Source organism: Cucurbita pepo, chromosome 4 (genome assembly GCF_057944985.1).
Source record: "Cucurbita pepo subsp. pepo isolate OVF chromosome 4, ASM5794498v1, whole genome shotgun sequence".
In the NCBI taxonomy this organism is placed as follows: domain Eukaryota; kingdom Viridiplantae; phylum Streptophyta; class Magnoliopsida; order Cucurbitales; family Cucurbitaceae; genus Cucurbita; species Cucurbita pepo.
This window is the reverse complement of record NC_141801.1, coordinates 2,661,131-2,684,582: the sequence shown is the minus strand read 5'-3', so window position 1 is coordinate 2,684,582 and position 23,452 is coordinate 2,661,131. Positions and strand designations below refer to the sequence as shown.

Sequence of the window (23,452 nt, the reverse complement as noted above, 5' to 3'; positions counted from 1 at the left end):
AGCAACGGCGCCTCTTTTATACTCCACCACGTCGCGTCTCTCTCTCTCTTATTTCATATATTTATTTAATTTCATAATTATTTTTTAATTATTTATTTTTTCTATTATAAAACTTTTAATTAAATATTTAAAAATAAATATCTTTTTAAGTTACTCACTCCAACATTGGTTCAGAGGTACTTCTTATCTTGAGAAAAGAGGGCACCTTGCGTCCTTGAACCGATAACCATCTTTCGGCTAACCTAGCCTCCTCCGTCCCTCGGGACCAACAAGGGGTAGTACAGGAATATTCACATGTTGTCCATCGACTACGTCTTTCAGCCTGATCTTAGGCCCTGACTCACCCTCCGTGGGCGAACCTTGCGTAGGAACCCTTAGGTTTTCGGGACATTGGATTCTCACCAATGTTTACGTTGTTGAAAAATTTTACAATTAGAACAATTAAGTTGATCTAAAAATTTTCGATCCAATCTAATTCCATATATACATAATGTGAACAAACCCACGAGAGTATTAAATTTTAAAGTTGACCCATTTCGTATTTGGTGCGGTGGTTGCAATAAACACATCACCGTCCGTTCGTTTTTGACATACAATGGATAAATCAAGAAAAATCGAGAGAGAGAGAGTTACGTGAACAGAACTTTGGAGACGTGTGCACTGAAATTTAAGTTGAGCATAGGTGATTCTAGCTCGATAGCTAGGAGAGGCTATGACCGAGAGATGAGACATCTAAATATAGATAAGATATTCGAACGGTCTAATCAACTAAATGACCTAAGATTTAAGAACGAGCTCAATAAAAACGACACAATGAAACAACAAATAAAGTGAGATTTTTTTTAATCGAAAATATATGTTATAATTAGTTGAGTTAGGTTTAAATTCACTATAAAATTTAAAATTCTATGAACTTCGAACGACATCGTTAGGTCAAAAGAGACGTACTATTGTCTCGTGTTTTGATACTAAAATACTACGAATCGAACGTCAAGTGGTGCAAGTAAGTGATTTTAAACACTAAGAATTGATTAATGTAAACGACAAAAATTAAAATTATTTAAAACAAAAAGCTATAATATTTAAAGGAAATAAAAAAAATAAGGCGGGAAAATTCAAAGCACGTGCTACTGGACCGGTAAGCCGTAGCTTTCAAAAACCCAACGTGTTATCCCGATGCCGCCACGTGTCCTCTTCAGATAGAGATCCTTTCATTTTCTCTTGTTTTAGCTTATTTTAATTTACTTTTAATTATTTAAAATCATTGATTTTAAAATAAATGAAAACTTTATATATTAATTTTTTAAACATTTTTTTTATGATACAATTATATAAATTATATAATTATTTTTAATTATAATTAGTTTTATATATACGAATGAACCTTAAAATTTTGAAAAAAAATGATAAAAATTTAAAGAAAATGAGAAAAGTATCGTAGTAATTTTGTTAGTTGGGTTTGTGGAATATATAACGACTTATTCAAATGATTTGATTGGGTGTGAACGAGATGAGAATAATCTACATGGACTCGATGTTTGAAGATAGTTAAAATTGTCTTCAATTCTTCGAGAAGATTTAAAGATTCTCTCTTTCTTATCCCTTTGAATGAATGAGCTCTCGATCCAATTGGAAGGACAAAGCTCTCTACCAGAATACCTTATGTTGAATTTTCAAGCCACCCGATGCGGGTTATAGACAAGCTTCCAGCTTAATAATAAAACGAGAAAAATTGAGGCGTCTTTTCGATGGTCAAGTAGTTGATGCGAAGGAAGCAGCCGAAGCATATCCTTGAAAAGAAAAAGTCAATCCTTCCGGTGTGGCTAGAAGGGCTCGACATGGTCTTGAGCCTGTTTTCCTATTGGGCCTTAAACATGGGTTTGTTTGGATAAAATATGGGCTTTGAGCCCACTTAGCTTAATGGGCTTAGATTTATTTAAGTCAACTCATTTTAATTTAATCAAGTTCATTGGTATGACATGGAGATAAGAAAGACATGTGACAAAGTTGGGTTTGACTTTGACTTTGACTGAATTTGGAGTTCTACGTTAATTTATAATTGATCATCAAATAAATATTGTTTTCATAAATTCAAAATAACGACATGAGAAAGTCCTATTTCAACCAAATACAACTTTTGTTCATTAAAATTCATTTGATGAATATTTAAATTTAATGAAAAAAATAGTTAACAATTTTAAATACTTTCAAATGTGCTAAGTAATATATTAATAAATAATAATCTTAACTATTATTAATTAATTTATAAACTGTGATTATTATTTAATGAATTCATGTAAATACGGTTAATTATTTTATTTTTTTATTTAATATTTTATAAAATTAAGCTTATAAAGACTACTTTATTATTTTTTTTTCTGGAATCTTCTGGAATGTTCTTAAAATTTTATTTTTTTAACTTTTATAAAATGTATTTTAGGGAATATCGGAAAAGATTCCAGAGCAGGTTCCAGAGCGGTTAAGTTTGATTCTAAACACTATTCATTCTATCGACTGTAAAGGTTCTTCAAATAGCTTTACCTCGTTCAAGAAAAGAGCTACTGAACGAACCTGCAAGTCGTCCTAAGACAAGAGCTGATAGGTGAAGGAGGTAAGAGAAGCCGAGTTGGAGAGGTGAATACGTAGCTCAAGAAGGGCGAAACTTGTCGAAGCATGATGCATGCGAAGAACGTACAACCGCAATTTTGAAAAAAAGAAACCCCAAGAAAAATTAGCTTTTCGTTACCAACATTGTAAAGTCTTTGGCTGTGTGTTTGCTATATGTTCTGAGACGAAGCTAGAAAAGAAGGCAGCTATGCTAGTTGGTGCATCTTTGTCGGCTATGATCAGCGGAGGTTGAGGTGCATTGATCCGACTACAAAATATATATCTCCACATGTGTTTTCGATGAGATCGTAGTTTTCCCTAATTGATAACCAAATTTCAAAATAAAAAATAAGTATTTAAAAACTTTTTATTAAAAAAAAAAAAAAAAGTAAATAGTAAAATAAAAAATTCAAAGGTAAATTGTTTATAAGTTAATTTTTTTAAAAACTAAAAAAAAAAAAAAATAGCTATGGAAATTTAATTTAAATATAAAAAGGTTACTAGTTAAAAATATATATATATATATATAATTGTGTACCTTATTGCTTACGCGTCCGAGAACCCACCTTCAGCCGCAAGAAACTTCCCAAGCAAGTGAATGGGGGGAGGTCAAACAAATTGTAAGACAATTGTCCACGTCATCAGCATCCACGTCATCACCGTACAGATAAAACCCCTTCTTTCCTTCTTCCATCCTGCTACGATTCAGCTTCCATTAGTTTCCCTTCATTTTTCATTCATTCCATTTCTGCGCTCTTGAGAGACTCCCATGGATGCCTCACCTAGATCTACCAATCTCTCTCGCATATACACCATCAATGTCCTCCATGCCGATTCCTACAAGGAGATGTCGAGAATCACCAGCTCCATGGACCTTGTGGTCGCCGATCAAGACCACCTGATGCTCGCTCAGGTGCTTCGCCCTGATCGAGATCACGTCCACAAGGTTCTTCACCGATCCAAATCCAAATCCCTTTCTGAACTCATATCTTCTTACTTCGATAACAGCGAGAAAACCACCAGATTCTGCCTCTCCCTCCGCCGCTGCATCGCCGAAGCCCGGAGATTGTATCGGCCAATCCAAAACCTTATCGACCAACTTCCACAGTCCCACTGTGACCTCGTCTTCCAAGAATTCGGTAAATTCGATAAGGAACACAATCCTTTCCCCGGCCCTGACTCACCGACCTTAGACCAAATCCGTGACCTCTTCGGCGTTCTTAATCGGCAACTGGAACGCCGCCTTAACAAATCCAGTTCCAGGATTCGCTTTGTTCGCCCTCCCACCGTCTGCTGCAGCGGCGATGCCATCACCGCCTATATTCCTTCTAGGTTCGCCAGGAGAGAATTGGCGTATGCAGCTCAGATCAAAGTTGCATCTAGGAATACCTATATCCTAAAGACTGACCTTGACACGCTTGATAGCCTCGTTAGGCGTTTGCATAACGCCGTGGAGGGCGACAAGCGTTTCATTCAGATGGGTTTGGGCATAGTGAATGATAATAACACAGCTCAGGAAGTACTCAAACATTTGGAGATGAACCAACAGAATTTGAGGCATTACCTTGATCTTCTTGAGGAAAAGATAACAACTTGTTTGATCACTGTCAACCAGTCAAGATCTCTACTACTCCAGGAGATTTTACATCATCAATCTAAAGCTGAGTCTTCTCATTCCCAATAGTCACATTTAACTAAATCAGGGGACTTTCTAATTCTTGTATTATTGTTTTGTTCCCATACTGACATTCAACCTGTCTCTAACATGTTTAGTTTACTGTTAATAAACTCAATGAATTCATACCTTCTGTAACTATTACAGTTCACTTTAGCTGGAAAGTTGATAGCATTTCTTAATCGAGTTATATGGGTATCTGGGTGTCACAGTCCTACTTTTTCAACCGTGCAACGTCGTGATCTGGGTTTAATGGGATGAATGTAGAGAACTAGAACGAACTAACTAATAAGTTAATCTTAGAATATTGGTTTCCTTGTTGAAAATGGAGAGCAGATGATACCTCCAGTTGATGTGAGACATTAGATGGTGCTATCTCCTCTGGGGTTATGCCCATGATCTTATTTGGCACTCCTCAAATCTTCACAGGAATATGCCCCATCCGCACCCTGTGTTTGATTCTTGGCCAAGTCAGGGAAGGCATTGGAAGAGATATTAATGAACATGAATATCAATCAACAATGGCTTATTCATTCATGATTCATGATCGCCTCTGTGAGTCAGGAATATAAGCATTCGCTCGCCCGCATCATAGCACGAGTCGAAAAAGGAATAAGGTTTTGTGTAAGCAGCTGTTTTGTAGCCTTCCCCTGCTTCATCAATATATAGAAGGAAATTAATCACCTCCTTTACCTGAAAGTTTTGAGAGATGTGGGAATGTAAGCCACGAGTAACGAACACCATAAATAGCATTGAGAATGAGGGCCAGAAGTTACAATGCAAGCTAACCTATGCTACAATCAATGCAATATGTATACTAGATTTGTATCTACAATCAATGCAATATGTACAGATTTGTATTTGTAATAATGTCAAAATGAGTTCGAAGGATAATCTTTTGTATATCTATACTTACTTAATGATGATGGTGATGTGAATAGATACATTCATTACTAGCATCCTTGTCCTACTGTAAGTCACAACGAACATATAGTTTACAAAAGAAGAATGTGATATGACTGGTTGGTGAATGGGAGCTAAAGCCATCATTTTCTCAAGCTACGTTTCTTAATATGCCTTATGCTAATTTATAACAAAAGAAAAGCATACTCCAAAGAAATGGGTCACCTCCTTTACTGTAAGTTTTGACTCTACTGTAAGTGAGACGTGGGTAAGTTTTGAGAGACATGGGAATGTAAGCCACGAGTAACGAACACCATAAATAACATCAAGAATGAGGACTCGAAGCTCCAAAGCAAGCTAACCTATGCTACAATCAATGCTACATCTATACTAGATTTGTATCTGTAATAATATATCGATGCTACATCTATACTAGATTTGTATCTGTAATAATATATCGAAAGGAGTTTAACGGATGAATTTTTGTATATCTAATGATGATGTGAATGGATACGCTCATTACTAGCATCCTTGTCCTCCTGCAAATCACAATGAACATATAGTTTACAAAAGAAGAACGTGATATGACTAGTTGTTGAACAAAGTGCTGAAAAATGGGAGCTAAAGCCATCATTTTCTCAAGCTACGTTTCTTAATATGTCTCAGGCCAATTTGTAACAGAACAAAAGCATACTCCAAAGAAATGGGTCAATGGAATTAAGCAATTAGCCATAGCCTCATTTCCGGATCACCTCTTGTATTAAACTAATAAAGACTAAGAAGGTTTGGTACCTTATAAGCAAAATATGGAAGATTGTCATGAGGATTCTCCATCAAGTATTTCGTCAAAAGCTTCTTGTCAAGCTTCATGAGTCAAAACAGAACAATGGAATAAACAATTTTGCTCTTGATAATTCAGTAGCTATATAGTTATGTTTCTTTGAAGTATTAGGTAGTTTAGCACCTTGGACGCATCCATGGAGATAGGGAAGATTCAGACGGTATAATGCAGAAAGTCCAACCGCCATTTCCTCATCTGTTGTTCATTTAAAATTGTTCTTAGAAAAATTAAGTCAAAACAGAATACGTCTTCCTACAAATACAGCTAGGGCTGGAACCTCTCTATAACAACAAAAATTATTGAACGTAGTCACCACGATCATCTGAACTTTCAACCAAATCATTAAAAAACCGAACCGAAATGGATCGTTGCAATTCACAAATAAAAATTCTCGAGCAACGACAGACAGATGACCAAAATTAAATCGAAGGATTCGTGAATAAGAAACCATTGAATGGTAAAACTAGCAAATCGTATAGCCACAGGACCTGGAACAGTATCACGGTGTATAGGATCGAATAATGAATACAAATGCTGCATAAAATTGAATCTAGAACAAAAAAAAGAACGAAAAATTCTGAAAAAAAGGAGGAACAGTAATCAAGAGGCTGTAATACCAAAAAATCGTCAAAATGCAGAAGATGCCAAGCTCGAATTGAGTATTCTACTCATCCCTGTCCGAAGTATCTTCATTCCAAAATAGGTTTATGGATTGCGCGGCCGGCGAACACATATTTTGGTCTGGTCTGTTCGTAGCTCGGTGGCCCAATGGCCATTGTTCGACTAAACCTATCAATTCTCACCAAATTCAATTACCTTATTTATATTTTATATTGTAATTATGATGTGTGAATATTTTATTTTAAAGATAATAAATTATTTACACTTAATTGAATAAATAAAAAATCATTTAATTTTTTTTTTTAATTCAATCCAAAAATCGAAGTTAAATTAATAATTAAACTTTTAAACCAAGCATCTAAATGGTTATCATGAGGCCAACGTCCTCATTGACACACCATTTAGTGTCCGGCTCTTCTGATACCATTTGTAACAGCTCAAACCCACCGCTAGTAGATATTATCTGTTTTGGCCCTCTACGTATCGTAGTTATCAATCTAGCATCTAAATGGTTATCCACGAGGCCAGCCTCATTGACACACCATCCAGTGTCCGGCTCTAATACCATTTGTAACAGCTCAAACTCATCGCTAGTAGATATTATCTGCTTTGGCCCTTTACGTATCGTAGTTATCAATCTAGCATCTAAATGGTTATCTAGGAAGCCAGCGTCCTCATTGACACACCATCCAGTGTCCAGCTTTGATACCATTTGTAACAGCTCAAACCCACCGCTAGCAAATATTATCTGTTTTGGCCCTTTACGTATCGTAGTTATCAATTTAGCATCTAAATGGTTATCCAGGAGGCCAGCGACCTCATTGAAATACCGTCCAGTGTCCAGCTCTAATACCATTTGTAACCGTTCAAACCCATCACTAGCAGATATTATCTGCTTTACCCTTTACGTATCGTAGTTATCAATCTAGCATCTAAATGGTTATCCAGGAGGCCAGCGTCCTCATTGAAATACCGTCCAGTGTCCAGCTCTAATACCATTTGTAACATTTTAAACCCATTGCTAGCAGATATTATCTACTTTGACCCTTTACGTATCGTAGTTATCAATCTAACATCTAAGTGGTTATCCAGGAGGCCACCGTCCTCATTGAAATACCGTCCAGTGTCCAGCTCTAGTACCATTTGTAACCATTCAAACCCATCACTAGCAGATATTATCTGCTTTACCCTTTACGTATCGTAGTTATCAATCTAGCATCTAAATGGTTATCCAGGAGGCCAGCGTCCTCATTGAAATACCGTCCAGTGTCCAGCTCTAATACCATTTGTAACATTTTAAACCCATTGCTAGCAGATATTATCTACTTTGACCCTTTACGTATCGTAGTTATCAATCTAACATCTAAGTGGTTATCCAGGAGGCCACCGTCCTCATTGAAATACCGTCCAGTGTCCAGCTCTAGTACCATTTGTAACCATTCAAACCCATCACTAGCAGATATTATCTGCTTTACCCTTTACGTATCGTAGTTATCAATCTAGCATCTAAATGGTTATCCAGGAGGCCAGCGTCCTCATTGAAATACCGTCCAGTGTCCAGCTCTAATACCATTTGTAACATTTTAAACCCATTGCTAGCAGATATTATCTACTTTGACCCTTTACGTATCGTAGTTATCAATCTAACATCTAAGTGGTTATCCAGGAGGCCACCGTCCTCATTGAAATACCGTCCAGTGTCCAGCTCTAGTACCATTTGTAACCATTCAAACCCATCACTAGCAGATATTATCTGCTTTACCCTTTACGTATCGTAGTTATCAATCTAGCATCTAAATGGTTATCCAGGAGGCCAGCGTCCTCATTGAAATACCGTCCAGTGTCCAGCTCTAATACCATTTGTAACATTTTAAACCCATTGCTAGCAGATATTATCTACTTTGACCCTTTACGTATCGTAGTTATCAATCTAACATCTAAGTGGTTATCCAGGAGGCCACCGTCCTCATTGAAATACCGTCCAGTGTCCAGCTCTAGTACCATTTGTAACCATTCAAACCCATCACTAGCAGATATTATCTGCTTTACCCTTTACGTATCGTAGTTATCAATCTAGCATCTAAATGGTTATCCAGGAGGCCAGCGTCCTCATTGAAATACCGTCCAGTGTCCAGCTCTAATACCATTTGTAACATTTTAAACCCATTGCTAGCAGATATTATCTACTTTGACCCTTTACGTATCGTAGTTATCAATCTAACATCTAAGTGGTTATCCAGGAGGCCACCGTCCTCATTGAAATACCGTCCAGTGTCCAGCTCTAGTACCATTTGTAACCATTCAAACCCATCACTAGCAGATATTATCTGCTTTACCCTTTACGTATCGTAGTTATCAATCTAGCATCTAAATGGTTATCCAGGAGGCCAGCGTCCTCATTGAAATACCGTCCAGTGTCCAGCTCTAATACCATTTGTAACATTTTAAACCCATTGCTAGCAGATATTATCTACTTTGACCCTTTACGTATCGTAGTTATCAATCTAACATCTAAGTGGTTATCCAGGAGGCCACCGTCCTCATTGAAATACCGTCCAGTGTCCAGCTCTAGTACCATTTGTAACCATTCAAACCCATCACTAGCAGATATTATCTGCTTTACCCTTTACGTATCGTAGTTATCAATCTAGCATCTAAATGGTTATCCAGGAGGCCAGCGTCCTCATTGAAATACCGTCCAGTGTCCAGCTCTAATACCATTTGTAACATTTTAAACCCATTGCTAGCAGATATTATCTACTTTGACCCTTTACGTATCGTAGTTATCAATCTAACATCTAAGTGGTTATCCAGGAGGCCACCGTCCTCATTGAAATACCGTCCAGTGTCCAGCTCTAGTACCATTTGTAACCATTCAAACCCATCACTAGCAGATATTATCTGCTTTACCCTTTACGTATCGTAGTTATCAATCTAGCATCTAAATGGTTATCCAGGAGGCCAGCGTCCTCATTGAAATACCGTCCAGTGTCCAGCTCTAATACCATTTGTAACATTTTAAACCCATTGCTAGCAGATATTATCTACTTTGACCCTTTACGTATCGTAGTTATCAATCTAACATCTAAGTGGTTATCCAGGAGGCCACCGTCCTCATTGAAATACCGTCCAGTGTCCAGCTCTAGTACCATTTGTAACCATTCAAACCCATCACTAGCAGATATTATCTGCTTTACCCTTTACGTATCGTAGTTATCAATCTAGCATCTAAATGGTTATCCAGGAGGCCAGCGTCCTCATTGAAATACCGTCCAGTGTCCAGCTCTAATACCATTTGTAACATTTTAAACCCATTGCTAGCAGATATTATCTACTTTGACCCTTTACGTATCGTAGTTATCAATCTAACATCTAAGTGGTTATCCAGGAGGCCACCGTCCTCATTGAAATACCGTCCAGTGTCCAGCTCTAGTACCATTTGTAACCATTCAAACCCATCACTAGCAGATATTATCTGCTTTACCCTTTACGTATCGTAGTTATCAATCTAGCATCTAAATGGTTATCCAGGAGGCCAGCGTCCTCATTGAAATACCGTCCAGTGTCCAGCTCTAATACCATTTGTAACATTTTAAACCCATTGCTAGCAGATATTATCTACTTTGACCCTTTACGTATCGTAGTTATCAATCTAACATCTAAGTGGTTATCCAGGAGGCCACCGTCCTCATTGAAATACCGTCCAGTGTCCAGCTCTAGTACCATTTGTAACCATTCAAACCCATCACTAGCAGATATTATCTGCTTTACCCTTTACGTATCGTAGTTATCAATCTAGCATCTAAATGGTTATCCAGGAGGCCAGCGTCCTCATTGAAATACCGTCCAGTGTCCAGCTCTAATACCATTTGTAACATTTTAAACCCATTGCTAGCAGATATTATCTACTTTGACCCTTTACGTATCGTAGTTATCAATCTAACATCTAAGTGGTTATCCAGGAGGCCACCGTCCTCATTGAAATACCGTCCAGTGTCCAGCTCTAGTACCATTTGTAACCATTCAAACCCATCACTAGCAGATATTATCTGCTTTACCCTTTACGTATCGTAGTTATCAATCTAGCATCTAAATGGTTATCCAGGAGGCCAGCGTCCTCATTGAAATACCGTCCAGTGTCCAGCTCTAATACCATTTGTAACATTTTAAACCCATTGCTAGCAGATATTATCTACTTTGACCCTTTACGTATCGTAGTTATCAATCTAACATCTAAGTGGTTATCCAGGAGGCCACCGTCCTCATTGAAATACCGTCCAGTGTCCAACTCTAGTACCATTTGTAACCATTCAAACCCATCACTAGCAGATATTATCTGCTTTACCCTTTACGTATCCTAGTTATCAATCTAGCATCTAAATGGTTATCCAGGAGGCCAGCGTCCTCATTGACACACCATCCAGTGTTCGACTCTAATACCATTTGTAACAACTCAAACCCACCACTAGCAGATATTATCTGTTTGGCCCTTTACGTATAGTAGTTATCAATCTAGCATCTAAATGGTTATTCAGGAGGCCAGCATCCTCATTGACACACCATCCAGTGTCCAGCTCTAATACCATTTGTAACAGCTCAAACTCACCGCTAGCAGATATTATCTGTTTTAGCCTCTTACGTATCGTCGTCAGCCTCACAGTTTTAAAACGCGTCTACTAGAGAGAGGTTTCCACACCCTTATAAGAAATGTTTCGTTCCCCTCTCCACCCGACGTGAGTCTTTCGGTAACATCTCTGGTCCAAACTAATACAAAAGCAGCCTTGGAAGTGTATATTATTGATATCATTTACCACACCCAAATCAAGCTTGGAAACGCATCAAAGAGTAGCATTTCTATGGTAAATACAAGAACAAAACTACAAGAGCAAGCATCACTAAGCTACTGAAATGGATGATTTTCTAAGCACCATTTTCACTTCAAGGATTAAGACCCTGCCTCGCTTTCAGGACGAGCTCCTCTGTCGTCGCTCCAATGATCTCATTCGCACGTTTTAATCCAACGCAGAAATAACGTCCAATGGTATCCTAAATCAAAGTCGACGAAGAACGAATCAGACGAGTATACCGTGCACCATCAACTTATATAAACCAAAAAGTCTGCAGTCGTACGTATGTGTGTGTGTATATGCACGTGTTGTCATGCTTCGATTTCAGTAAGAAAAACGCTTAGACTAACCCGTGAAACGATTCCCAATTTCTCTAACTTTTGAACTGCATCGTCCACTTCGAAGTTGCAACGCTCACGGAACTCTTCTTTGATCAACTCCTCACACCGTAGATCAAGATCCTAATCACATTTCACCGTAAAATTTCAGATAATCGGCATCGAGCTTTCGATTCAAAAAAAGAGCAAGAACATAAAGTAGAGATAGAAGATCAATACTGTTAAAGTAGCTTTGCCTTGTTCCATCAGTATAAAGAATGAAATGATCACCTCTTTGACCTTCACAACATCAAGGGGAAAAAAAGGCATTATAAGTATCGATTAATCGTTCGTGTCGTAAACGACAGAGAAACTCAACATTTGGAAAGAGCACGAGCAAAACATCGACAGTCGACATACCACCGGCATACCCAAGAAAACAACTAAGCTGAACTAGCTATAAAATTTCGTTAAGTACCGAAGTAAAAACTTGATCAACACGCGTATACGTGCAAACAGAAGCTAAACCAGTGAGCAGGCAAACAGAATGGTCGAACCGTACAAAACAGTACGAGAAAATATTCCTCACAAAAGCATGAAAGCTACTAGCAAAACGACCACTAAACATATCCTTCAACGATCCAATTACGAACAACCATGAAAGATAGTCTTTATACGATATTCAGATACGACCGACAAGAACATCATAATATACATACTTCCTGTTGGATCACATCATCACACAGATGAAGAAGCGTGCCCCTTCCGCTATCGAGCTGTTTGTCGTACATCGATTGTGTGATTAAGTTCTGATATGTAGCCAAATTTTGCTGAAACCTAGAGGTTTAAAAAGAATGACCACAGACTATTACGAGCATTAGAGAAAACAAGACAATACTAATACGCATCTAACAGAGAAAGGTACTTAACGAGAAATAGGTCTTCGCACAGTAACCGACAACCGTAGAGAGAACGGCAAAAATGACCCAAAAATCCGCCTTTGGCATTTCGATCGAACCCACTACAGCAACCTAAAATATATAAACGATAAGAACACGTAAATGAAATATTAAGTGCATTACGTAAACATTCTTAAAACTAACCAGCCCGACTATAGCAGATACGAGGAACGTAACCCAGTCCATTGGAGTCAATCCCGGACTTTTCTTCTCGGGCTGTCACAAGAAGTTTGTAATCGATCTTATCGCCCGAACTTTTCAAGGAGCTAAGGAGAATGATTACTAAAATGGTGAAAATGAACTTACAAGTACTATTTCCATATCGGCCATCGGAATGTTTTTAAAATGCTTGACGTATATTCCACGATCGGGGTTGGACTTTGTGCTTGCTCGCCTGAAGAATTACCATTCCTTTTACATGTCAACGAACTATAGTTCAGAATAATTGAAAAAACAGAGTAATAGATATCATTCATTCTCGGCTTAGATACTAACACAACAGTAAGCACATACTATCCCCTTAGAGCCCTTCCACAAACGTTGCTTGTCTCTCTCATGCTCAGTCCTTTTCGAGCACTTCCATGGGCATTACTTTTCTCTCTCATGCTCACTCCCCTTAGAGCACGTTCACTGGCGTTGTTTGTCTCTCTCGTACTTACTCCTTTTGGAGCACTTCCATAGGCATTACTTGTCTCTCTCGTGCTCACTCCCCTTAGAGCATTTCCAACGACGTTGTTTGTCTTTCTCGTGCTCAAACCTCTTGGAACACTTCCACGGGCGTTGCTTGTCTCTCTCGTGTTCACTCCTCTTGGAGCACTTCCACTGGCTGTTACTTGTCTCTCTTGTGCTCACTCCTCTTGGAGAATAGATTGATGTTCGGAAGAACTCCATCACTTGCAATGGTAATTCCTTGAAGCAATTTTTCGAGGTCTTATAGAAGAACATGCCTAGAGTTCATCCTATTTTGCTCGTTGTCACGCTACATTCCTGACCGATTCAAAAACCTCAAGGACAAGGTATTTGAAGACGACTAGTAGATCGAAGCATCTACGACTATGCACTTTCTGTAGCGGCTTTTTCTTAAGATACCATCCTATTCTTCCATTCGGGATTGGAGTCCAACCTTGACGGAGTAATAGATATCATTCATTCTTAGCTTGGATACTAACTCGCAAGGTCATTCCTTCACCAATACGCACGGATAATAAACAGCATAGCAATGATAGTAAGGATAAATCATCGATATATACCCTTCCGGTCAATAAAGACCACAAACTCCAAAATGTACTTAAATGGCCCCGTCTGGTTTTGAACCAAGACTTCCAACTCATTTAGCCAAACGAAGATAAACACGGTAATCAAATCCTACTCGATTTAAAATGGAAGTTCAAAAAAGAATGGTGCACGAACTAATCAACAGAGCAGTACCTGTAAACTACAATAATCCTATCGAAGGTAGGTTCTTGAATAGTAGTCTTGCCCAGCATATTGCGAACGCTGTAAAGACGAAAAATTTAGAGAGTTAATCTTCTGAACTTCGTTTTATCGAATAGAAATATATGTTTCATTGTCGAAAAGTATATGTACAACCAATAATAATGGATAATGGAATGCACTTCTTCATTATACTTACTGTAAACAAAGACTCAACCGAAAACCTGAACCTGATTTCACGAGGTAATTTAGAAGAAAAGACGAAACGAACGATAAATTCGACTGAACACGAAGGAAAGACTCAACAAGAATTCTTCTTCACTCCTTCACCAGATTGAACCGTAAGAAAAGAAGAAGAAACCGAAAACCTGAACCTCGGGTTCACTCCTTTACCAGATTGAACAAGGTAAGTAAAGCGGCTGGATGAGAAGAAACTCTCATACCACATATCTATGACATTCAATGGCCTAATGGGTCGATAAAACATTAGAGGGAACAAGTTCGAGACTCATTTCTTCAATGAGAATAGCCAGTTTGGGAGGCTAACACTTTGATGGCGGTCTAGAAGGTGTCAGTCCAGATCTAAATATGTCGAAGGAAAAGGAAACAAAATTTATATATGCAATCATGAACCAACTGAGTCAGACATGAGTTGTGAGAAACTATATACAACCTTAGTTCCATATTCTCCAGACGAATTCGTTCGACATGTAGGTCATCTTGATCAACATCAGTGGTAGCCTCATCATTCTTCTTCGAATCTTCCATAGGTCGTCTTTTTGGCTGTCGGGAGAAAATCTTTTCTAGCCTGCAACCACGTCACGCCAATCAAAAGGACAAAAACAAGAAATAATATGAATGGTGTTCAAAAAGAACCAAGAACAACCTAAGGGCTACGAGTAGAGAGAACTCCCTCCCAAAAACTACACAAAAGAACCGGCTAGAAATCTCCTTTTCACTGTCACCCTATTAGGGAGAGGTTTCCACACCCTTATAAAGAATGCTTCGTTTCCTTCTCCAACCAATGTGGGGTCTCACAATCCACCCTCCTTGGGGACCCAATGTCCTTGTTGGCATACCGCCCGGTGTTTGGCTCTGATATCATTTGTAACAACCCAAGCCCACCGCCAACAGATATTGTCTGCTTTGGCCCGTTACATATCACCGTCAGCCTCACGGTTTTAAAACGCGTCTGTTAGGGAGAGGTTTCCACACCCTTATAAAGAATGTTTCGTTCTCCTCTCCAACCAACGTGGGATCTCACATAAATGAAATAAATTGTTTATTGATTTGAAGCATTAACTTACTTCATTAACCTTAAAAGATACGCCCAAAATCTTGCAATAACCATATCTACTTTCTCCATGAAAAAGAAATCGGTCGTTCGGTCAATTCCAATTCCTCGCCTAAATATAACGTACTGACAAAAAAAAAGGTACAAATGAGATAGAAAGTGAGAGATATAGGCCCGTATTCATTCAGGGTGAGTATAAGGTTACACAGTTGCAAAGAATCATACCACTCATGAACATCCCATGCACAAAACTAAAACAATGTGACCTACCAACAAATAGCTCGAGTTTCTATATTTAATACCAATGACCTACTCTGTACAACACCTTCTGCAAAACATAGGACAAGACCCTTTGTGGCCTCGTAAACCAGACACTAGTGCTACGAAGTAGTTCAAAACTATGATCATAGCATGAGGTCCGTGTCAAAGAATCTATGCATGAATAGTCGGACCTAAGAAAATAAAGGGGTTGAAGAGAGGAAATAAGTAGAAAGTCACGATTCTCCACAACGGTATGATATTGTCCACTTTGGGCATAAGCTCTCATGGCTTTACTTTTGGTTTTCCCAAAAGGTCCGGTACCAATGGAGATAGTATTCCTTACTTATAAACCCATGATCAACCCCTTGATTAGTTGATGTGGGACACCTCTCCCAACAATCCTCCCCTCGAACAAAGTACACCATAGAGCCTCCCCTGAGGCCTATGAAGCCCTCGAACAGCCTCCCCTTAATCGAGACTTGACTCCTTCTCTGGAGCCCTCGAACAAAGTACACCTTTTGTTCGACAATTAAGTCACTTTTGACTACACCTTCGAGACTCACAACTTTTTTGTTCGACATTTGAGGATTCTATTGACATGGCTAAGTTAAGGGCATGACCCTGATACCATCTTATGATATTGTCCACTTTGAACATAAGCTCTCATGGCTTTACTTTTGGTTATCCCAAAAGGCCTCGTACGAATGGAGATAGTATTTCTTACTTATAAACCCATGATCAATCCCTTAATTAACCGAGATGGGGACTCCTCTCCGAACAATCCTCCACAGAAAGCTCAAGCAAGAAACAATTTTTTAATGAGTTGAAGAAACTTTAAAACGTCGGAAGTTACGTGCGAATAAATTACATACCTTGTCAACAAAGTCGGGTAGGTTGGGTTGAGGATGTGCAGTAAAATACTTCTTTAAAACAACCTTGTCGAGCTACAAAGTAAAAATATAAACATAGATCCTAAGCAAAGGAGATAATATGGAGAATATTATCATATTCACATATGAATTACATGATTCCACCACGATATTCTTCTAAACTATTCATATCGGAAAATAACTTTTTGCATTTTTTACACGTCGTCTCTCGTTTTAGATCTTAAAACATGCATAATTAAAAAACGAACCTTGGAGTCGTCAACTGTAATAGGAAGATTTAGGAGATACTGCCCTGATAGCGCAATTTCGACCTCCTCGTCACTTGTTATCTTGAAGTTACTCTTTTCCATAATCTGTATAAAAGTTTAGGACGTCTTAAATGATCAATGGGTAACACTAATCAGATAGTCATTAAATTCAAGCAAAGAACAAATAATCACAAAATTCTTAATAACTACGAGTGTTCGGATCAACTCAAGCTCGCCTTGATTAATGTCTTAGGTAGGCGGCCGTGACAAGGATCAAACTCACTCCTCAAAGCGTTTTTGAATTTTTATTTATGTCCTAATGTAGCTAAGTTGGATTGGAAAGTGAATTGAGAAACTGATGGTAACGGTCTAAGTCCACCGCCAGCAGATATTGTCCTCTTTGGGCTTTCCTTTTAAGGTTTTTAAAACGCGTCTGCTAGGGAGAGATTTTCGTACCCTTATAACGAATGCTTCGTTCTCCTCCCCAACTGATGTGGGATCTTGCAATACTGATTATCACCGTAAAGAAAATGAGAGAAGTAGTGAAGTTGTACGAACCTGAAACAGGTAAGAAAGAAAATTTTGCTCGAGAACTTGAATTTCATCGGAGGATAGATGTTGCTGCTCCAACTTCTGGGCTCCATGAACAGGATCGAAAAGAGAGTAGAGTTGCTGAAATCATAACAGATATCTGTCAGTTCAGGTTCATAAGAGAATAGTAGAGCAGTGAAATGAGTACCATCAAATCCTCAAATTGTAGAAGGTACCAAGCTCGAATTGTGTACTCCACACGCTTGCAGAGTTTCAAGAACTCAGCTCGGTCAGAACTATGTTCTATAAAGCAAGAAACAATCAGCAACGGAGTTATAAATGGAACATGATTTTTTAGGATCTTTCGTCTCAGTTTGGCACGTGGTCAAGAAAATATTAATGAACCGTGGTCATTCTTCTATCCCTAGAAGTGCATATCTGTAACGGCCCAAGCCCACCGCTAGCACATATCGTCCTCTTTGGACTTTTCCCTCAAGGTTTTTAAAACGCGTCTGTTAGGGAGAGGTTTCCACACCCTTAAAAAAGATGCTTCGTTCTCCTCCCAAACCAATGTGGGATCTCACAATCCACCCCCTTCGGGGTCCAAAGACCTCACTGGCACTCGTTCCTTTCTACAATCGATGTGGGATCCCTCAATCCACCCTCCTTCGGAGCCCAGCGTCCTTGTTAGTACACCGCCTCGTGTCCACCCCCCTTCGAGCCTCCTCGCTGGCACATCGTTTGGTGTCTGACTCTAATACCATCTGTTACGGCCCAAGCCCACCGCTAACATATATTGTCCTCTTTGGACTTTCCCTCGAGGTTTTTAAAACACGTCTACTAGAAAAGATATCCACACCCTTATAAAGGATGCTTCGTTCTCCTCCCCAACCGATGTGGGATCTCACAATCCACCCCATTTCGGAGTCCAACGTCCTAACTGGCACTCATTCCCTTCTCCAATCGATGTGAGACCTCTCAATCCACCCTCCCTTCAAGGCCTAACGTCCTTGTTGGTACACCATCCCATGTCCACCCCCTTTCGAGGCTCAACCTTCTCGCAGGCACATCGCCCGGTGTTCTATCTCTAATACCATTTGTAATGGCTCAAGCCCACCGCTAGCAAATATTGTCCTCTTTGGGCTTTCCTTTCGAGTTTCGCCTCAAAGTTTTTAAAACGCATCTATTAAGAAGAGGTTACCACACCCTTATAAAAAGGATGCTTCATTCTCCTCCCCAATCGAGGTAGGATCTCACCGTACCCTTAGACGAAAACGAAAAATCACGGGCCAAGGAAAAGGGTTCACATCAACAGCATTATGAACAACAATATGAGCAATACAAAGAGAATAATAGCACCAGCCTACTCAAAACGAATGCTACAAAATAAACATAAACAAGCAGTTTAGAGAGCGGAGAAACACAGTCCAAGAACTCATAAAGAAACAACAGAAACCCAAAAATTGTAAACCAGAAAGAGAGGTGTTCGAACCAATTAGATTAGCCAAAGTCATGATCAGCCTGGGCTTCAACACCGGAATGACAGATTCACGCTCCAGCCGAATTACTTCCTTGTTCTTCCCCATAGTTTAGAACCAACGAAATAGAAGAGCTCAGCAACGACCGACAATAATCCCTGAAGGAATGACCAAATACCGAAGCAAAAGACAGTAAGATTCGCGACAAGAATGTTCAATTCATGCCTTAAAGAACAAGGCAGAACGGGAAGAAAAAACCTCGGAATCAGCAAAGTATATCCTCCGAAACAGTGTCGAGAACAGCAGTCCGAGTGGATTAGAAAACTAATCATAAATATGATGAAGAGACACTAAAAATTTGCCACAGAATTTGTCGCTCCTCTCAACCATCCGTTGAACACTAAAAATTCTCCTGAAACTGGCCGCTCGGTTCGGAGGGGAAATGTTCTGTTGTATTCTACACACCTGTCGGGTAATTTCAATAATATTTAATTAATTAATTTATTTATTTATTTAGAAATTCAACCGCCAAGTGCTACGCCCTTTCATCTTTGTCGTTTTTTGTTTCTTGGTAATTCTTCTACCGTCAGAAATGATTAGTTGCTTAGCCATAAATCCAAATTATACGATTTTTTTGTTAGTGGATTAGTGGGTCCCATGCCGACCGACACAACCGAGGTCGACCAAAATTCCCTAATTTAATTAATTAATAAATTATATATATATATCAATTTTATATCGTATAATTTATTATTTATTTGTGTGGAGAACAATTTTTTTTTTAGCATCTTATATATTTAATAATATTTCGAAATTATAAAATGGAAATTTAGGTTGAGATGGAGTCTCACTCCACGTTAGGAATCACGATTCTCCATAAGCTTCAAGGGCCTCTCCTTAATCGAGTATCAACTCCTTTCTTTAGAGCCCTCGAACAAAGTAAACAATTTGTTCGATATTTGAGGATTTTATCCCAAAGCCTTAAGGGCAGCCTTTAGGGCCTCCCCTTAATCGAGACTCGACTCCTTTCTTTAGAGCCCTCAAACAAAGTAAAACATTTGTTCGATATTTGATTCTCCATAAGCTTCAAGGGCCTCTCCTTAATCGAGTATCAACTCCTTTCTTTAGAGCCCTCGAACAAAGTAAACAGTTTGTTCGATATTTGAGGATTTTATCCCAAAGCCTTAAGTGCCTCCCCTTAATCGAGGCTCGACTCCTTTCTTTAGAGCCCTCAAACAAAGTAAAACATTTGTTCGATATTTGAGGATTTTATCCCAAAGCCTTAAGGGCCTCCCCTTAATCGAGGCTCGACTCCTTTCCTTAGAGCCCTCAAACAAAGTAAAACATTTGTTCGATATTTGAGGATTTTATTGTCATTGCTAAGTGGGGCCTCCCCTTAATCGAGGCTCGACTCCTTTCCTTAGAGCCCTCAAACAAAGTAAAACATTTGTTCGATATTTGAGGATTTTATTGTCATTGCTAAGTGATACCATGTTAGGAATCACGACTCTCCAAATGGTATGATATTTTCCACTTAAAATGTAAGTTCTCATGACTCCACTTATAGTGTAAAGTGTAAGTTCTCATGACTTTGTTTTGGGCTTCTCAAGGGCCTCATTTATTCTAATGGAGTGAGTATTTCTCACTTATAAACTCATGATCTTCCACTAAATTAACCAATGTGGGACTCACGTCCAATAATCCTCAACCATTCGTTCTATGTTTCATGGGTTAAATAGACCTCTCTAATTATTTTTTATTTTATAAATATTTTAATTTATTAAAATATTAAAAAAAAAAATTGGTGGGTCAATTATAAATCTTTTGGTTTAACTTTAAAATAATGTATTTAGACATTATTTTGTTAAATATTTTAACCATTTTTTAATTTTATTTTGAAATATTCATTAAAGATTAAAGATACTATTTCAAATTTTAAAATAATAAGATTAGTTTTTAAAATAATATAGTGAAGCTTTAATATTTAAATGTTTGTATTTTATTGTGAAATGACTTACCTATCCTCGCTTTGTTTATTGTCTATCTGGCACTACGTGAAGGGATAAAACAGCGACGGATGAGAAGACTGAGACCCGTTCTATATGTCTTTTTGTTTTTTTATTTAGGTTATGCAATTATATGATTTGACACGTCCTTTCGTATGGGTCATGAAGGTTCAAATAGTAATTTTACATTTTATAAAAACTTTAAATTCAGCTTTGGTGTTAAAAACTAAATAACTCTCTCAATCTCAAAATACATAAAATAAAATAATAATAATAAAATAAAATAAAATATACAATTTTTTATTAACATATAATTGTATATATTTTTCTTTATTTCGTAATTTTGTATTATTTAGTTTCTAATAATTAAAAAAAAAACAATTTTTGACCGACGATCCATCTTAATTAAATGTTTAAATTTTACTTTTATTGAAAATTAAAATTTGAATAAATGTTCGAAATGTTGGATGAAAGTCCCACATCGATTAATTTAAGAAATGATCATGGGTTTATAATCAATGAATACTATATTTATTGGTGTGAAGCCTTTGGTGAAAACTCATGGATAATATCATACCATTGTGGAGAGTCATGTTCATCTAACACGATATTTAATTTTGTTGGTTATTATATACTCGATCAACTCATCACTTTTATGAAATATTATTTTTGTCACGGAATTATTACTTTTATAAATTATTTAAATAGAAATTTCATAAAAATAGTGGTTTAATGAAAATAAAAATCATAAATTAATATTTAATAATTTTATTTATTAGTTAAATCACAACATTTATTTTTTTTCTATGGTTTATTAACGAGACCTTCACTTTTGTATTAATTATTTACGAGCTCTCCTATCTCTTTCACTTTATGTCATTTAATATTTATGACATCACATAAATTATTCAAATATAATATATTAATATATTAATATAATACGTTATATTAAACAAAACATTAGAATAAATGGTACAAATACAAAAAAAAAAAAAAAAAAAAATGTTATTATTGATTACAATTATGTTATTTATATTTTATATTAACCTACTATTTAATATTAATTTTTAATCCAATCATATCATAATGAATTATGCTTCAGTTCTAGTAAAGTAAATGTGAGATCCCGCGTTAGTTTGAAAGGAAAACGAAGCATTATTTATAAGGTATAAAACTTCTGATAGTAGACGTGTTTTAAAACCTTGTGGGAAAGCTCAAAAGAGACAATATCAGCTAATGGTGGGCTTGAACTCTTATGGTAAACAAGAGCAACAAGAGCAACGAATTAATAATGTGAGGTACTTAGTTGTTTTAGTTTGGATTTAGGAGTTCGTGTTTGACGTGCAAAATTGTTTAGTCTGAGTTTATAAAATATGTACTTATGGCGAATGACTACTTAACTTGTTATGAGGTGTATTTGGTAGAGATGCCAATTTAACCTGTCGAACCTCGAATCAGGTAGAAATTTCCGTTTAAACGAAAAATGAGGAGAGAGTGGAGAGAGTGGAGAGAGCTTTTCCATTAACTAAATGGGGTCGGGATTATATTCCCATCCCCACCTCGTCCGCACCACAACCACATATACATGCACGTGTGTGAAATACTATGGTGTATTTGTTAAAGATGCCAATTTAACCTGTCGAACCTCAAATAAGGTAGAAATTTTTCCGTTTAAACGTAAAATGAGGAGAGAGTGGAGAGAGCTTTTTCATTAACTAAATGGGGTCGGGATTATATTCCCATCCCCGCCTCGCCCACACCACGACCGCATATACATGCACGTGTGTGAAAAGATGCCAATTTAACCTCTCGAACCTCAAATTAGGTAGAAATTTCCATTTAAACGAAAAATGAGGAGAGAGTGGAGAGAGCTTTTTCGTTAACTAAATGGGGTCGGGATTATATTCCCATCCCCACCTCGTCCGCACCACAACCACATATACATGCACGTGTGTGAAATACTATGGTGTATTTGTTAAAGATGCCAATTTAACCTGTCGAACCTCAAATAAGGTAGAAATTTTTCCGTTTAAACGAAAAATGAGGAGAGAGTGGAGAGAGCTTTTTCATTAACTAAATGGGGTCGGGATTATATTCCCATCCCCGCCTCGCCCACACCACAACCGCATATACATGCACGTGTGTGAAAAGATGCCAATTTAACCTGTTGAACCTCAAATCAGGTAGAAATTTCCATTCAAACGAAAAATGAAGAGAGAGTGGAGAGAGCTTTTTTGTTAACTAAATGGGGTCGAGATTATATTCCCATCACCGCCTCGCCCGCACCACAACCACATATACATGCACGTTTGTGAAATACTATAGTGTATCACTCGAACTTGAGTTTTTATAAATTATATTATATTTTGTAACTACAAAAATATTATTTAAACAATTAATAAGCACACCTCGCTAAACGACAATTTTTTTTTTAATTTTTTTTAATTTAGTTTAATTTCAACTAACAAAAAATAAAATAAAATGGAAAGCTGAAATTGGCGATGCTGCCACAGAAAATGGCGACACCAAACTAGCTCACT

The 23,452-nt window shown here is 37.7% G+C and overlaps 2 protein-coding genes across 2 annotated transcripts; one reads left to right on the top strand and one right to left on the bottom strand.

The window, feature by feature from the left end:
• Nucleotides 1-3,291: 3,291 nt before the first annotated feature.
• On the top strand, nucleotides 3,292-4,438 carry LOC111793494 (UPF0496 protein At3g19330-like). The gene has a single exon (XM_023675399.2). It carries the CDS (start codon nucleotides 3,377-3,379, stop codon nucleotides 4,289-4,291), a length of 915 nt encoding a protein of 304 aa, XP_023531167.2. The 5' UTR covers nucleotides 3,292-3,376; the 3' UTR covers nucleotides 4,292-4,438.
• A 6,974-nt stretch (nucleotides 4,439-11,412) lies between these two features.
• Nucleotides 11,413-19,369, bottom strand: LOC111793495 (uncharacterized). The gene is made up of 16 exons (XM_023675400.2): nucleotides 19,165-19,369; nucleotides 18,921-19,064; nucleotides 17,637-17,731; nucleotides 17,456-17,569; nucleotides 16,898-17,002; nucleotides 16,632-16,703; nucleotides 15,512-15,624; nucleotides 14,878-15,012; nucleotides 14,199-14,267; nucleotides 13,077-13,164; nucleotides 12,915-12,986; nucleotides 12,742-12,842; nucleotides 12,531-12,648; nucleotides 12,052-12,111; nucleotides 11,845-11,955; nucleotides 11,413-11,693 (listed from the first exon to the last, which is right to left on the bottom strand). Exons 2-16 carry the CDS (start codon nucleotides 19,012-19,014, stop codon nucleotides 11,586-11,588), a joined length of 1,455 nt encoding a protein of 484 aa, XP_023531168.2. The 5' UTR covers nucleotides 19,015-19,064; nucleotides 19,165-19,369; the 3' UTR covers nucleotides 11,413-11,585.
• Nucleotides 19,370-23,452: the final 4,083 nt, after the last annotated feature.